General features: G+C 38.1%; 1 protein-coding gene across 1 annotated transcript; it reads left to right on the top strand.

The window, feature by feature from the left end:
* Positions 1–9,700: 9,700 nt before the first annotated feature.
* On the top strand, positions 9,701–11,428 carry LOC133806015 (uncharacterized). The gene is made up of 2 exons (XM_062244150.1): positions 9,701–10,430; positions 10,632–11,428. The coding sequence occupies exons 1-2, from the start codon at positions 9,701–9,703 to the stop codon at positions 11,426–11,428; spliced, it is 1,527 nt and encodes a 508-aa protein (XP_062100134.1).
* The last annotated feature ends 5,613 nt before the right edge of the window (positions 11,429–17,041 follow it).

Raw genomic sequence — 17,041 nt, 5'->3', positions numbered from 1 at the left:
AGCTCAAAAACACAGCTCAAAACCAATAAAGCCCTAAAACTGAAATCCTCAAGAACTTACCTCAAGTTTCAGATGTTCTTGCTAATCCTTGCCAAGTCTTCAAGTGTGACCTTAAGATTCTTGATGCACAGCCTATCCTAGCTCCCCACTGAGCTTGACCTCCAGAAAAATGAAGAGAAGATGTGCTAGAACCCCCAAACCGATCCCTTAGAAAACCCATCAGTTTTCTCTCTTTTCTTTCTTTCCTTTTTCCTTTCTTTTTCAGCCCCTTTACTCTATTCTACAAAATCCACTAAGTGTATAAAGCCTTATTTATTCTATCTTCAAAATCCAATTGACCAAAATGCCCTCCCTATTAATTCTAAGCCCTTTTACCCAAGTAGGGCCATTTTCGTCATTTACCCAATTTCCGCTAATCCTCAAGTGTCTCTAATATTTTCCCGTTGCTTCCCAATACCTGATAAATTACCAAATAATTATCCCCCATCATCAAAATAAATCTCAATCTATTTCTCTGAATTCCTGTTCATACCTCTAGGCTCGCCCCGAGCCGGGTATAAATTCCCGTCATGAATTTTCGCTAGCCTGCTCACTGGGATCGCCTCGAGTCACAAATCACAGATACATCCACATCACAATGTGGTCTCAACAATCATCACATATCAATGCAGTTATGCCCAACATGGCCAAAATTACAATTATGCCCTTCTAACACGATCCGGGCCTACATGCATACTAACATACATAGTCATGCATCTCAGATAAAAAAATGGTCATATAACATGCTTTAAATCATAACCATGCATTTAAATCATTAAAATCACACATAAATCCCATCATGCCCTCCTGGCACGCTAATCAAGGCCCTTAAGCCTTAATAGCGGATTTGGGTCGTTACAGGAGGTGAGTAACCATACAGAAAAAATTCACCAAGAATAAAATTTATTTTTATACTTAGAAAATTTTGTCTAATCTTAGCACACAAAGGAAAAAATAATCTTAGCGCCCAAGAGTGCCTAAAAAGTACTTGAGGTGTTGAAAATTACTAAAGTTTATATAAATGGAAATTTTTGGGGTTTTCATATGAAGCTAGATTCCTTATGCGTGTGAGTGTGCATGCCAAAGGGTTGGGTATGCATTTGAAAGAAAGGAAAAAAGGCTGAAGCCTAGGAGAGTGGGTGTGGTCCGATCGGACCACGTTATTGACTCTAGGAGGTGGCCTTGCCTAGTGCATCCAATCGGATGCCTAGACACGCTAATGCGCATGACCAAAGAGACGTTCAGCAGCCATGGAAAACCAAGGAAGCTGCCTCCGTGTGAGCCCAGTGCCAAGTCCCCCCAAGAGACCCGATCGGACGTAGCACCCCCGAGGAGAGGCGTGCCGTGCGGTCCGAGTGGTGGCATTCGAGCATCTGAGCCCAACGTGTCCGATCGGACATGGGCAGTCAAAGAATGGTACGTGTGGTCCGATCGGACCACATACTTGCCCAGAATTTTCAATGGCCCGATCGGATGTACTTACTCGACTCGTCCGATGAGATGCGCGCCTCAAGGTCCGAGTGAATGGTGTCCGAACGCCTAGCACATCTTACGCCTCCAAGGGTACTAGCCACTAGCAACCCATTGTGTCCGATCGGATATGGGCATCCAAGAAGGTTCAAAATGTGGTCCGATCGGACTACATACTTGCCCAGATTTTTCTTGGCAAACCATATGAGCAAAACCCTTAACTATACACTCTTCCTACCTCAAACCCAAATCGCATGGGCAAAGCGCTAAAATCCCTATCTTAAACACACTTCTTCATTTCACACATACAAAAACAAGATCAAAGCATGGAAATGAAAAGTTTTTCTTATGTTCTTGAAAACCTATTATACTATCAAAAACCACAAAACCCATACTCATGATTCATGCCAAATTATCCCATTTTTCTTGAAATTCCTATGAAATTAAAGGTAATTTCGGATTACCCATACCACAAACATCATCAAAACAACAAGCTAACACATTGTACAAGCATTCATAAGAACTTCAAGAACAAACTCAAGTTTCGGCCATGGCATGGGTATTCCTAAAAATTTTTTGAAAAATTACAACAATGAAAGGGCATGGAAAAGAAGACTTACTCAAGGATGGAGAATCTTTGGCTTGCTTGAAGATGAAGAGCTTCCCTTGGGATTCTTGAGGATTCGGCAAGAGGAAGAAGTCTTGGGGGTTTCGGCCAAAAGAGAAAGAAGAAGATGAGAGGTTTTTGAAAAATGTGATTTTTGCTTGTGTGAAGAAAAGTGTGTAAAGTTGGGTTATTTAAAGGGAAAAAAGTGGGTTTATTGTTTATTTTTGGACCTTTGGCATTCTGGGACTATTTTTTCTCTCCACGATCATGGGTAGTATTTTGTAGTGATCGTGGGTCTGCTGCATGGAGATGAACAGTTATTATTTTTTATAATGACGTCAGCTGGAGAAAAAGTGTATTATGTGAATGTATCATATAATAAACTTGGGGGGCAAATGTTATCCCAAAAATTTGAAAAGGATGATGTGGCAATAAAATTGACACGTGGCGTGAATTAGTTGGGTGATCTGGCTTAGCAGTAGCCCAATGTATCAGTTAAGAATTTGGACTACTTGAGAGATGCTATAGTTAAGTCAAATACACCCGAGGAGAATATTTGGGCTAAGGTGTGCTTGGCTCAGACCCCAGTTCGAAGAGCCCAAGTGGTTGTTTCAAACCCAAGTCCAAGGAGCTTAAAAGAGGGGTTTGGACTTTGGCTCGAGGGATAAAAGCAGCAGGTCCGATCGGACCTTAGCTTGAGGAGCCTCTCAAGTATTTGGCTCAGATGTGTCCGAGGTAAGCCTCCTCCTATGTGTTTGCCTCGGACGTGTCCGAGGTGGGTTTCCTAGGTGGTTGGCTCGGACGTGTCCGAGGTAGGCTTCCTAGGTGGTTGGCTCAGATCCATCCGAGGTAAGAAGCTAAGGAGGAGAAGTCCCGTGCAAGCCAAAAGATGGACTTAGATTTTGGCCAAGGAAAGGCTATGCAAGGTCCGATCGGGCATAGTTGGAGGAGCCTAGGGCTTGCCTCGGACTTGTCCGAGGTGAGATGCCAAAGGGAGATGCCTCGGACTTGTCCGGGGTGAGATGCCAAGTAGGGTGCCTCGGACCACCTTGGTCCGAGGAGAAGGCAAGAGGAGAATGCCTCAGACCACCTTGGTCCGAGGAGAAGGCCACCAAGGTCCGATCGGACCTAAGTTGGAGAAGGTTGGCTCGAAGTTATCCGAGGTAGGAAGCCAAGAAGATTGCCTCAGACCTATCCGAGGTGAGAGGCCAAGGAAGTTGGCTCGGATCACCTTGGTCCGAGGAGAGCCAAGCATGCATATATCACCTTAGTCCAAGGAAAGATTGGAGGAGTATTTCTGACCAATACTTGCATGTAATCAACATGCGTGTGTTTGACCAGGAGACTACGTCAAGATCCCCGGAACGACTTCAGCAAGAATCGGTCTGGGCACCCGGGAATCTCTCATTCCTTACTCAAATTGAGGAATCGGTTGTATTTTAAATATTTCTTGTAATCTAAATATAATATGAATAATAAAATATCCCTATCTAAAGGGGATATCAGTTGAGGATCCCAGGCCTATTAATAAAGGGTTGGTGGGATCGTAAAGGGACTTTTGGCAAATTGAGAGTTAATCTGTGTTCTAGAGAGAGAAAGTGTGTTTTTCTTGAGAAAACCCCTTTTTTGTATTCTGGAATATTTACACTAAGAAACTCAGTTGACACTGGTTCATCTGATCTTGAGTGTGAATACAGTAATAAAATCTCTAAGTGGATTAGGCTATTACTGACTATCGGGGCTGAACCACTATAAAATCTCGTGTTATTTACTTTTATTGAAAAAACTGTCTGTTGTCGTTTACATTCTCTTGAAGGCTTGTCGTTATTGACGTTCTCACGTCGTTGGCTAAAAACACAGTCAACAGTATCAATCCAGCAAATGAACTTGCCTCTATAAGAAAGTTAATCGAAAGTCAGAATGTATTGTATTCTAACCCTCCCGCTGTTAATTGGACAAATGGGAACATCAAATCGTAAAGTATTTGTAAAATCCTTTATTGGCATATTTGACAATCTTGACAAAATTAATTAAAGGAGAATTTTCGAAATGGGTAGTTTCCTGTTTTGTTTGTGATATGTTTTCTATAATCAGATTATTATATATATGTTAATAAAATAAGTATATAATTTCCTATAAAAGAATATCTTTTCTTGAAATGGAAATTATTTGTATTTATTTTTATTTTTTGATCTGATTTGTTTGTCCAGAAATCGTGTACAGCTTGCAGAGATAATGTATATATTGTTTCCTTATTTGTTTAAGGAAACTGGGTTTAAAAATTATCCAGGTTCAATGAATCTTTTGAATGGATTGCCAGTCTGTTTGAACAGATTCTAACTTTCCTGTTTGGGAAGATTTTCCATTTATTGGCTGATTGGTTTCTGATTTGTTTTCCACGACCTAAAGGGATTCTAAAAAGTATATAATCATCCTTAGGTCACTGGTTTTTGATCATCTCTCTTGGTGTATTATTTTCCAAATATTTTTCAAGTTTTAGAGAGACTCTTTTATTATGTGAAGAACTTGAGTCCAGCAAGTTCTTAGTGGTTTATAACAGTGTACTTCTGTATTGTTTTCTTTGTGTTAATTGTGTAGGTTAAACACACTTGGACATTGTTCATCATGCTTCGGGAGATGTCTTGTTCGTGAGTCACTTTTCGGGAGGAAAAGTGCAAGTGTTATGATTTGAAGGAAGTTCAAGATCTTAGCACTTCAGAAATTTGATTAGGAGTTTAGATTACAACAGTTGCGACAAATTCAAGAGGGAGTCTTTATTTGTATAAGTCAATTTGGTTTTGTAATCGTTTAGATATTCTTCTAATAAATTTCATTCTCTGGGCGTGGCCCCGTGGACTAGTAGCAATCTGCAAAGATTGCTGATACCACGTATAATTTTGTGTGTTCTTTTCCTTATGTTCATTTTTATCTTCTGGTGATAAACTGTTTAAACATATCTGGTTTCTGTTCAAACAGTCTTTGTGTTCGTTTAAACATTTCTGTAACAGTTTAGCAATTAATTATTTAATTTGAATTATTAAGTTGGTAATCATAAAAAATAGAATTTCAATTGGTATCAGAGCGGTTCACTAAACTCTTAGTGAGATCTTGTGGTTATTTTCCATTTGATTTGTTTTGTGTGAAATGTCTTTCTTTGCAGAAGGTAGTTCGGTGTCTCGACCTCCATTGCTTAATGACTCAAACTATCTATATTGGAAAGTTAGGATGAGAGCTTTCATAAAAGCTCAAGATGAAAAAGCATGGAGAGCAATTTTGTGTGGATGGTCACCTCCTACTGAAAAAGGTGAAGATGGAAGCACAATTGTAAAATCTGAACTTATTTGGGATACAGAAGAAGAAAAATTATCCAGTTATAATAATCTTCTAAGCATAAGTCAAATTTGTGATCAAGGTTATACTGTTAACTTTGATAAAGAGAATTTTTTTTGTTTTAAACAAGAATGGTGAGAATGTATTTGAAGGTTATAGATCTAATGACAATTGCTACACTCTTCTGCCATCTATTATGTGTCAATCTGTTGTGAGTAATAACACTGATGTGTGGCATGCTAAACTTGGTCACATAAATTTTAAAACTTTGAAAAAATTGTCACATACAGGGAGTGTTCGTGGTTTACCTAAGCTAGGTAAAGAATCTGATGGTAAGTGCAAGAGTTGTCAACTTGGTAAGCAATTAAAAATTACACATAAACGTGTTTCTGACATAAACACTTCGAAATTTTTAGAATTGCTTCACATGGATCTTATGGGTCCAATTCAAATTGAGAGTTTAAATGGGAAAAGGTATATTTTTGTTTGTGTGGATGATTTTTCTAGATACACTTAGGTGGATTTCTTGAAAGAAAAATCTGACACTTTTGATGCCTTTAAAAGTTGAAAAAGATTGCAACATTGGAAAAAAATTTCGTATAAGAAGTGATCATGGTAAAGAATTTGAGAATTTTGTTTATGATGATTTTTGTAAGTTTGCAGGTATCTCTCATGAGTTTTCAGCTCCTAAAACTCCACAACAGAATGGAGTTGTAGAAAGGAAAAACCGCACTCTTCAAGAAATGGCTAGAGTGATATTAAATAGCAAAAAATTGACCAAACGGTTATGGGCAGAAGCAATTTTCACTGTTTGCTATATCATGAATCATGTTTTTCTCCGTCCAGGTACATCTAAAACATCTTATGAAATTTGGAAAGGTAAGAAACCAAGTGTGGCTTACTTTCATGTTTTTGGATGTGTTTGTTACATTTTGAGAGATAGAGAAAATCTTGGTAAATTTGATGCTAAGAGTGATGAAGGTGTTTTTATTGGATACTCCACTAACAGTAGGGCTTATCGTGTGTATAACATGAGAACCCAAACTGTAATGGAGTCGGCTAACGTTGTTATTGATGATGCCAGGGATTTTTCTGAGTTTTCTACTAAGGAAGAAATTGATAGGTTTATTAATGAACCTACTGAAAAACACAAAGAATCTTCTATCAGTGATACTACTGTTGCAACGCATGGTCCATCTGTTCCAACAGAACACGAATCCGATGAAACATATTCTGGACAGACAGAAAAGAAATTTCCAGATATTATTTCGGATGAAGTCCAAAAGGAGCCATCAACCAGAGTTAAATTAAATCATCTAGCAGATTTAATACTTGGAAACCCAAAAGACAGTATGGTGACAAGTAGAAGGTTTAGTAATGTTGTTCAATTTGTTTGTTTCTTATCTTTAATTGAGCCTAAAAATGTGAAAGAAGCTTTAACTGATGAAAATTGGATTACAGCTATGCAGGAGGAATTGGAATAATTTTTTAAAAACAAAGTGTGGATCCTTGTGCCAAGACCGTTGCATACTAATATTATTGGCACAAAATGAATTTTCAAGAATAAATCTGATGAATTTGGTACAATTGTGCGAAATAAAGCAAGATTAGTGGCACAAGGGTACACACAAGTGGAAGGAATAGACTTTGATGAAACATTTGCACCTGTTGCAAGACTTGAATCAATTAGATTATTATTGTCTATTTCTTGCTTGATTGGTTTCAGGTTGTTCCAAATGGATGTCAAATCCGCATTTCTCAATGGGATCTTGAATGAAGAAGTATATGTTGAACAACCCAAAGGGTTTGAAGATCCCCATGCACCTGATCATGTTTACAAATTGGAGAAAGCTCTATATGGTTTGGAGCAAGCCCCTCGGGCTTGGTATGAGAGACTCTCTCAATTTCTTGCTTCTCATGGATACAAAAAGGGTGGAGTAGATAAAACTTTATTTATCAAAAATATTAAATCTAACATAATTATTGCTCAGATTTATGTTAATGATATTGTGTTTGGTTCTACTTCTGACAATGAGGTGCAGGTATTTGTGAAACAAATGAAAGAGGAATTTGAAATGAGCATGGTGGGAGAATTGACCTATTTCTTAGGTTTGCAAGTCAAGCTGTTAGATGAAGGCACATTTATTTCTCAAAGCAAATATGCTAAGAACTTGGTGAAAAAGTTTGGACTTGAAAGTTCAAAGATTGCCAAAACACCAATGGAAACAACTGTGAAGCTATCCAAAGATGAAAATGGTGTCAAAGTTGATCCTACACTATATAGGAGCATGATTGGTAGCCTTCTTTATCTCATTGCTAGTAGACCTGATTTGAGTTATAGTGTTGGTGTGTGTGCCAGGTACCAAGGAAATCCCATGGAGTATCATGTTGCAGCTGTCAAAAGAATCATTTGATATGTTCATGGGACTGTTGATTATGGTATTTGGTATTCAAAAGAAACTAACCCTAATCTAGTGTGTTTTAGTGATGCTGATTGGGCAGGTAACACTGATGACAGAAAAAGCACTAGTGGAGGATGTTTCTTCTTGGTAAATAATCTAGTCTCTTGGCACAGCAAGAAACAGAATTTTATTTCTCTCTCAACAGCTGAGGCTGAATACATTGCAGCAGGAAGTTGTTGTGCACAACTTTTGTGGATGAAACAAATGATGATGGATTATGGGTTTGATCTTGACATTTTAACTATTTTTTGTGATAATACAAGTGCAATTAATATTTCAAAAAATCCTGTGCAACATTCCCATACTAAACATATTAATATTCGTCATCATTTCATAAGAGAATTAGTTGAAAATAAAGTTCTTGTTTTGGAATATATTGAAACACATAAACAGATTGCTGATATTTTCACTAAAGCTCTTGATTCGGTTCGCTTTGATTTCCTCTGAAAATCTTTGGGGGTTTGTTCCCTTTAAATTTCCTTGTTATTGTGTTGTCGTCTTGATCAAATGTGTGTTATTTAATGTTAAGAAAATTGTCAATTAATTTGAAAATTTTGTTGTGTGTCAAGCTGGATAATCTGACTTGTGTTTATGAGCCTTTGGTTGTATATTCTTGAGAGAAATTTAATCAATTCCTCCTAGGCATATTCGAGTAAATCAATCAATGTTTAATGTTTGAGCTTCCTTTTGTGTAGCATTGTTTCAAGCTCCTGTGAAAGAATAGAGCTACCTACATCAGTGTGTGAAAGCCGTCTTTTGAGTAAGTTGGAACTTTGTAATTTAGAGTTATGAAGAGGATACGCTACCATAGAAAAGGGCTACCACTGGTGTAGTGTGACAGCGTCTTCATCGGTTACAATTATTTATAATTTCAAAAAAGACTTATTTATCATTGGGCAATGTCCCCTTGCATACACTGTCACACACTTATGCTTGAAACTATGCAAGAAAAATTGTACACAGTTTATAAAAAATAAAAAAATGTGTGTAAGACTCATACATGCTGATTGATTCACTTAAGAATATGTGCTTGTGACTGAATTGTGCTTTATTTCTCTCGAATATTCTTTCTAATTCTTTATTTTTACAAGTGTTCTTATCCATGGTATACACTAACACTTATTTTCAGTTACTTGATTTTATTCTTATCATGATGACTCACATTGATCAAAGTAGAAATTTTTGGTTGAGCTTATTTGTGGGCATTTTTTTATATAAAATAAAAAAAATTAACAAATAAATAAAAATTTGATTGACAAGGAAATTCATAGTGGACCGAATCTTTGTGGTAATTATGTGAAATTATGCATTTATTTTGTGTGATTTAATATATTCTTTATTTCCAAGGATTTTATTTTTGTCTTCTTTCTCAATTTGGAATACTATCATTTGTATCTTTATTGTTTTGTACTGTGTTTAGAATTGTTTAAAAAAATAGAGAGAAAAGGTCAATAGGAAGATCGTGTGGGGTTATTTTTTCTGGTTACCTTTTTTGAATTGGCATTTTATATATATTCTATTTCATTTTATAAAAAAAAAAGGGGTAAGTTTTTATGTAGATTGTGTGTCTTAAAGGTTGTTTCCTTTTATTGTTTAATTAAAATAATTTTTTTTTAAAAAAAGAGAAACCTCTTATTGTCGTGGGTGTCCAAATTGGGTAAGTTTTGTCCTTAAAAAGCTTGCCATTACCCTTTTTCTTCTCACCCATGATCTCTCTAAGTAACCTCTTCTTCTTCTAATTTTTGTTCTCTCATTTTTCTGTAAGTGTTTGCTGTTTTTCAGAGAAGGAACAATGGTGAGAACTCGTGGAGCTTCCTCTAAGAAGACCCTTGCTTCTCAATCCAGAAAGGTGCCCTCTCCATTTGTGTCAACGACGCCTCCATCTGTTCCAGCACCTGCCTCATCTGTTGGGAAGACTTGCAAATCCAAGGCGCGCAAGAAGGTGTTCTCCCTCTCTAATGAACACCCCATGGTGTTTCCTGATATCATAGCTGACATTGTTGATGTTGCACCACCATCTGAAGTGGTGGTGCCCTCTCGAGCCAAGAACCCATCTCCTCTTCTGATTGATTCATCTCTGACGGCTAGGGCAAAATCAAAATTTGTTACATCTTCTTCCAAAGCTGTTGTTGCTGGGTTACTCAAACTGCCCTTGAAGCCGAGCCAGTCCAAGAAAAATTATGTGGCTCCCAAAAGGAAATTGGGATTGGACACGTCTTCTTCCCCCTTGACTGCTGCCAAGAAAAGATTGAAGTCTCATCCCCCTTCTCTGTCTTCCTCCGAATCTGACCCTGAGGAAGGAAAGTCTAAATCTGAAGCAACCCGTGATACCACCTTATCTGATGAAACAGTTCCTGACAATGCAGAATCAGAGGCTGAGTCTAATGAGCCAGAACAAGAAGACATTGTCCCCTCTGAACAAGAAGCCGAATCTGACTCAGAGCCAATTGCATCTCCTTTGTCATCCAAGGCTAAAGGGAAGAGACCTATTTCTGATCCTACACCTTCTCCAAAACGTTCAGGTGTAAATTTCAAACCTTATTCTTCAACTTTTTGTTATAATGATAATGCTCGTGATATGGTTCTCTATGCTTAAAGGAAATTTATCATTGAGAGAAATTATGTCTTGAGTGATCATCGGCCTTATGGTGTGCTAACAATGCTTCAAGATAAAAAATGGACAGGTTCTTTGGTTAAATTTACTGGTTTTGTGGATAGAATAGTCAAGGAATTCTATGCCAATCTTACTAATGAAATTATGGAACCTAAATCTCCTCTGTATTATAAAGTGTTTGTTAGGGGCCATTGGTTCTCTTTTTCCCCTCAAGACATTGCCTATGCTTTGCATCTTCCTCTTGATGTCGAGGATGATGATGATCTTGCCACTCTTGACAAGGATACGATTATCACTGAATTAGTAGGGCAAAAAATGGTATGGCCATCTAATACAGTCATCTCGATCTCTAATCTCACCTACACTTATGCTGTCCTCAATAAGTTTGCCACAACAAATTGGAAGCCAACTTCTCACAACGCAACTATCTCTTTTGACATGGCTTCGTTTTTGTACAAGGTGGGGACCGGTATTGTTATAAATTTGGATATGGTTATTCATGATCAAATCATTGGGTTTCGAAAAGGTAATAGGAAAAACTTGAATCTTCCTTTTCCACAAGTTATTTATAAAGTGTTGAGTATGCAGAACAAAGATCTCCAACGTGATCAAGAAGACTTGGTGGCTCCCACTACTGCTGCTTCCTACAAGGCCTCTGCTCCTTCTACTGAAGCCACTGATGCTCCATCAACCAAGAAAGTCAAGCCCCAATCTCTGAAGTTTTCCTCGGATGACATTCCTCATGCATCCTCCTCTGTTCCCACAGATTCAAGACTTGTTGCTACAGAAATAGCTGTTGTTCGAGCCTCTGTTGATTCTTTGGCTGCTCGAGTGATGTCCATTGAAGGACTGCAATGTTCTGTATTGGATGCTGTTCAAACTCTATCCAAAGATCCAATCGTTTAGTTTTATTTAGTTTTTTTATTGAACATTGATACTCTCTTTTGTTTTATGTTTTATGGTTCTTTGACTTCTTTTAAAGACACAAAGGGGGAGAGTAGATACTTCCAAAAACCTGTCTTGTTTGTTGTTTTTGTTTAACTCTAGACCTTCTTATTTTGAGGGGGAGTTAATTCTAGTTTCTTTAAATGTTTGTTATAAGTTAATGCATATTTGCAGGGGGGTTTTTTTCTTTACTTGTAACTAACATTTGTGTTGCAGGTTTCTGAATTAATTTTGTCTATCAAATTGCCAAAGGGGGAGATTGTAAAATCCTTTATTGGCATCTTTGACAATTTTGACAAAATTAATTAAAGGAGAATTTTTGAAATGGGTAGTTTCCTGTTTTGTTGTGATATGTTTTCTATAATCAGATTATTATATATATGTTAATAAAATAAGTATATAATTTCCTATAAAAGAATATATTTTCTTGAAATGGAAATTATTGGTATTTATTTTTATTTTTTGATCTGATTTGTTTGTCCAGAAATCATGTACAGCTTGCAGAGATAATGTATATATTGTTTCCTTATTTATTTAAGGAAACTGGGTTTAAAACCTGTCCAGGTTCAATGAATCTGTTTGAACGGATTGCCAATCTGTTTGAACAGATTCTGACTTTTCTGTTTGGGAAGATTTTCCATTTATTGGCTGATTGGTTTCTGATTTGTTTTCCACGATCTAAAGGGATTCTAAAAAGTATATAATCATCCTTAGGTCGCTAGTTTTTTATCATCTCTCTTGGTGTATTATTTTCCAAATATTTTTCAAGTTTTAGAGAGACATTTTTATTATGTGAAGAACTTGAGTCCAGCAAGTTCTTAGTGGTTTATTATAGTGTACTTTTGTATTATTTTCTTTGTGTTAATTGTGCAGGTTGAACACACTTGGACATTGTTCATCAAGCTTCGGGAGAAGTCTTGTTCGTGAGTCACTTTTCGGGAGGAAAAGTGCAAGTGTTATGATTTGAATGGAGTTCAAGATTTTAGCACTTCAGAAATTTGATTAGGAGTTTAGATTACAATAGTTACGACAAATTCAAGAGGAGGTCTTTATTTGTATAAGTCTATTTCGTTTTGTAATCGTTTAGATATTCTTCTAATAAATTTCATTCTCTGGGCGTGGCCCCGTGGACTAGTAGCAATCTGCAAAGATTGCTGATACCACGTATAATTTCGTGTGTTCTTTACCTTATGTTTGTTTTTATCTTCTGGTGATAAATTGTTTAAACATATCTGGTTTCTGTTCAAACAGTCTTTATGTCCGTTTAAACATTTCTGTAACAGTTCATCAATTAATTATTTAATTTGAATAATTAAGTTGGTAATCATAAAAAATGGAATTTCAGTATTTCTAATAGAATCATACGACCCATCACGAGCAGAGTTATTTCCCTTGAAGAGCTTTACTCATCCACCTTCTTCTTATTTGATTGAGCTCGATTCGAAGGTGGTCTCTACCAGGTTGTCATGATGTACTGGCTTCCAGGAATCATTGAATTTGAGGGACTGTGGTCCAAAAATATTGTGTGAATCTCAATTTTCTAGTTGGAACCAAGATTAACACCCACTCATTTTGCTAGACAGTCAGATGCTCAGAGCGCTTTGGGGCCCTAGTCTCTCTTCATTCTTTCCCCTCTGCGGTTGCACGAAGGCTACCTTTGTTTAGTATTCTTGTAATTGGTCAAGGAGTTACCAACTCGAGGCATTGGGCGAGCTAGAAGTTTGGTCTCTCCACTTCACTATCATCGTCATCCCAGCAAGGCCTCTATCTCATGATTAGTTCCCTTTTTACGTATGCAAATGTTTGGTGGACTGTTGACCAATTGATAACCGTTTTGTAACGAGACATGTCCCGCGTGCATGCTCAGCCCTGATTGTTCTTCGCATACATTGACATGTCATTGCCCCAGATTTTCTCAGCACTGATTGCTCTTCACTTTGCTTTTGGATCATTTCTCCCATAATAGAAGGGAGTGGGTCCTTTCTTTGGGCATTTTTCTTTCACACTCAAACTTTTACCATTACCATTCTTCAGATTAACATCTTAGAATTAAGGATCACCGAAGGCCTTTCAGATTTCTTTGAATCAAGGTCTTTCTTTATCATTTTGTTGAGTTCCACTATTTCTCTCATCTGAAAAAGCATTTTTCTGCACTTACTCTTTGAATGTTCTTGCCCCTGAATTGTATCAATGTTGTATTTATAGGCACTCACTACTTGAGGTTCTGTTTCGTGTCAGTTATCATTGTAGTTGTTATCTTTAAATGCCCAGTTAATACTTTCATGAAAATTTCTAACCGTTCTTGACATTAAGCGATTTCCCAAGATTCCTCTTTTGACTGATTGCTCTTGCACGTGCTCTGTTTTTTCTACAGCAAATCTTTACTATTTTTGCGATGTTATACTGCAAATCTCTGCATGTCTTTACGTACCTGTATAAACGATATTGCCAGTAAGATTTTATGGTCTTGGGGTTTTGCATAACCTTCACACTGTTAACCCATGATATTGTAAATCGGAGCACCAAGCTTTAGGGATGATGACCTGAAATTCAAAATCACCAAATTCGTAGAGCAGTGAATATTTATTTACGAGCATGGTCATTTCTGAATAGAGAAATATTCTTGTTCCTTCACCAAAATGTATATAATTAGGACACTTTTACATATATTACACAGCAAAAGCCCAAAAAACAAGTGTAACGACCCCAAATTCGCTATCAAGGCTTAAGGGCCTGGAGTAGTGTGCTGGAGGGCATAATGGGATTCTGTGTGTGACTTTAATGAGTTTAATGCATGATTATGATTTAATGCACGTTATATGACTATTTGATTATTTGTGATGCATGACTATGTGAATTAGTATGCAGGTAGACCTGATTGTCTTAAAAAGAGCATAATTGTAATCTGGCCATGTTGGGCATGACTATGTTGATACCTGTGATCTATGACTCGAGACGATCCTAGAGTGAGCGGGTTAGCGGAAAAGTCAAAGCGGGAATCTATACCCGGCTTGGGTTAAGCCTGGAGAGTTTTAATGAGAATTTGGAAATATATTGAGTTTAATCTTGATGATGAGGAATGTATATTTGATGATTAATCAGGTATTGGGTAGCGAGCGGGAATTATTAGGAACACTTGAGGAATTAGTGGAATTTGGGTAATATGACTAAAATGCCCCTTTATGGGCATAATGGTTTAGAATTATTAAGGGAGGGCATTTTGGTCATTAGGCTTGTAAGAGATAAATTAGAGAAGGGCTTTATACTTAGTGGATTTTGTAGAAAAAGGGTTATAGGCTGAAAAGAAAGAAAGAAGAAGAGAAAAGAAAAGAGAGAAAAGCTGAAGGGGGTTTTTGCTCCAAAAGAACGGTTTGTGGCTCTCCCAACCAATTTCCTTCATTTTTCTTGGAGTCAAGCTCAGTGGAGAGCTAGGGTAGGCTGAGCATCAAGGATCCTAAGCTAGGCTTGAGGATTGGCAAGGGGTTAGCAAGATCACATAAGAAATAGAGGTAAGTTCTTGGGGATTTTCTGTTTTAGGGCTTGACTGGTTTGGATTGTGTTTTTGAGCTAAATGGATGGGGTTTTTGGGGAAAACAGGTCAAGGTTGTGACGGTACAAGCCAAGGAGGTCTAGGGTTCAATTCAAGGTCGAAATTCCACCCACGGTATGATTTCTAAGACCCTATCCTTGTTGTTTGAGTGGATTTCTGGTCTTTGGGTTCATTGTGTTAGATTTTGAGTTTTGGGTTGCTTGAGCTTGGGATTGATTTCATGGGATGCTTGGGATGAGTGTGAGGTGTGGTTATGTGTGTTTTTGGGTTTGGAAAAGGTTTGGGCAAGATTGGAGTTGAAATGGGAGAAGAAAATCGCAAAATGCGATTTTGGGTTTGGTCTGGCTGCAACTAGCGCTACAGCGCTAGTCAGGGGGCACTGTAGCGCTAGCCCCTGTTCTGGTGGGGTGGTTCTGCTTGTAGCACTACAGCGCCCTCTTTTGAGCGCTGTAGCGCTGCACTGTTCACAGAGGGGATTTTTGGGCTTTTGTGAAGGGATTTTTGACGTAGGGTTCAGGGCTCGATTCCGCCACTTTATTTTGGGAATCTAGGACTTCCCGGGGGCTCGGGATTAGTCCCGAGGCTGGGTTTTGGACTTGAGGATTGGTGATGACTTTGACTTGTGGATTTTGCTTAGGTAAGCGCTAGGGCTCGAGTAGGATCGTGCTCAAGGAGTCAGGTGATCAAGGCTACCGAATCTAAAGGTAAGAAAACCGTAACACCCGAGAATGGGGCATGGGCCCACTGTGTGATTTCAGGGCACGGCCCTAGATTGTATTGTGAGCAAATGTGTAATCTTAGAAGAACTATTGTATGTTTGAATGGTTATTTCATAATGTATTATATGTGTGATTATAATGGAATGAACGACAAGGCCGAGAGCGGTGAAGGCCGGGTACGGCAGTGGGGCCAGAAGTAACGCTCAGCACATGGGATGCTATAGCCAGGGTGGGACCCAAGGGATACATGAGTTATCCTACGGTGAGGACCGAGACCCTAAGCTGTGGTAAGGCCTCTGGGGCGGCATGGCCGTGCTTGTTTAATTTGATGGTTTTCCAATTTATTAGTGAATTATGCCAGCTATATTATTTGCATATGTTATGTACTATTTGGGTTTTCTTGCTGGGCTTCGGCTCACGGGTGCTCCGTGTGGTAGGTAAAAGCAAGGAGTCAGTCAACCGGCCATGAGTATGGAGAGCGTGGGGGCGGCGCGTACATGTTCGGCCTGCCAGACTGCTTTGGTTGGGGGCATTTTGTAAATGGCTGTATTAATCCATTCTTTTGATAGTTAACCTGGTGTAAATCTATTTTTGAGTTGTAAATATTTTGTAAACCTTATTTTGGGATCCCAGATGTTTGATACTTAACGTTTTCAATGAAACTAAACATTTTCAAAGAATACAGCCTTAAATTCTGATTTATTCACACTTTTGTTTTTTTTGAAACCTCTTAGAGTCAGTCAAAAGCACGATTTCTATTTTAAACTCACTAAGTAACGGCTCTAAGGTAGTAGGGCGTTACAACAAGAATAGAAAAAGCCTACTTTATTACAACTAATAGACCCGATTAAATAGGCCCAAGAAGATAACACTAACATACCCAACAGAAAATAACAAACCAAAACAGTTACAACAACTACTCCTAATACACCCCCTTAAGATGAACTGTATAAATTTTTGACATTCATCTTGGAGATTAACTCATTAAACTGATTTGGAAATAGGGGCTTTGTTAGAACATCAGCAAGATTGTTTTTGGAGGGAACATGAATAAGCTTGATGGAACCGTCTTGAACTCTTTCACGAATAAGGTGACGGTCGATCTCGATATGCTTCGTCCGTTCATGAAACACCGGGTTTTCCGAGATGTGTATAGCAGCAGTGTTGTCACAATAGAGAATGGCTGGATGTGAGTGCTGAATGTCAAAGTCCTTCAGCAAGGAAAGAAGCCAAGAGATCTCACATGTGGCATTGGCCATAGCCCGGTATTCAGCTTCAGCTGACGATCTAGAGATAGTGGTTTGC

This window comes from Humulus lupulus, chromosome X (assembly GCF_963169125.1).
Source record: "Humulus lupulus chromosome X, drHumLupu1.1, whole genome shotgun sequence".
Taxonomy (NCBI): domain Eukaryota; kingdom Viridiplantae; phylum Streptophyta; class Magnoliopsida; order Rosales; family Cannabaceae; genus Humulus; species Humulus lupulus.
The sequence above is the reverse complement of the archived record's forward strand: the minus strand, read 5'-3'. Positions and strand labels throughout refer to the sequence as shown.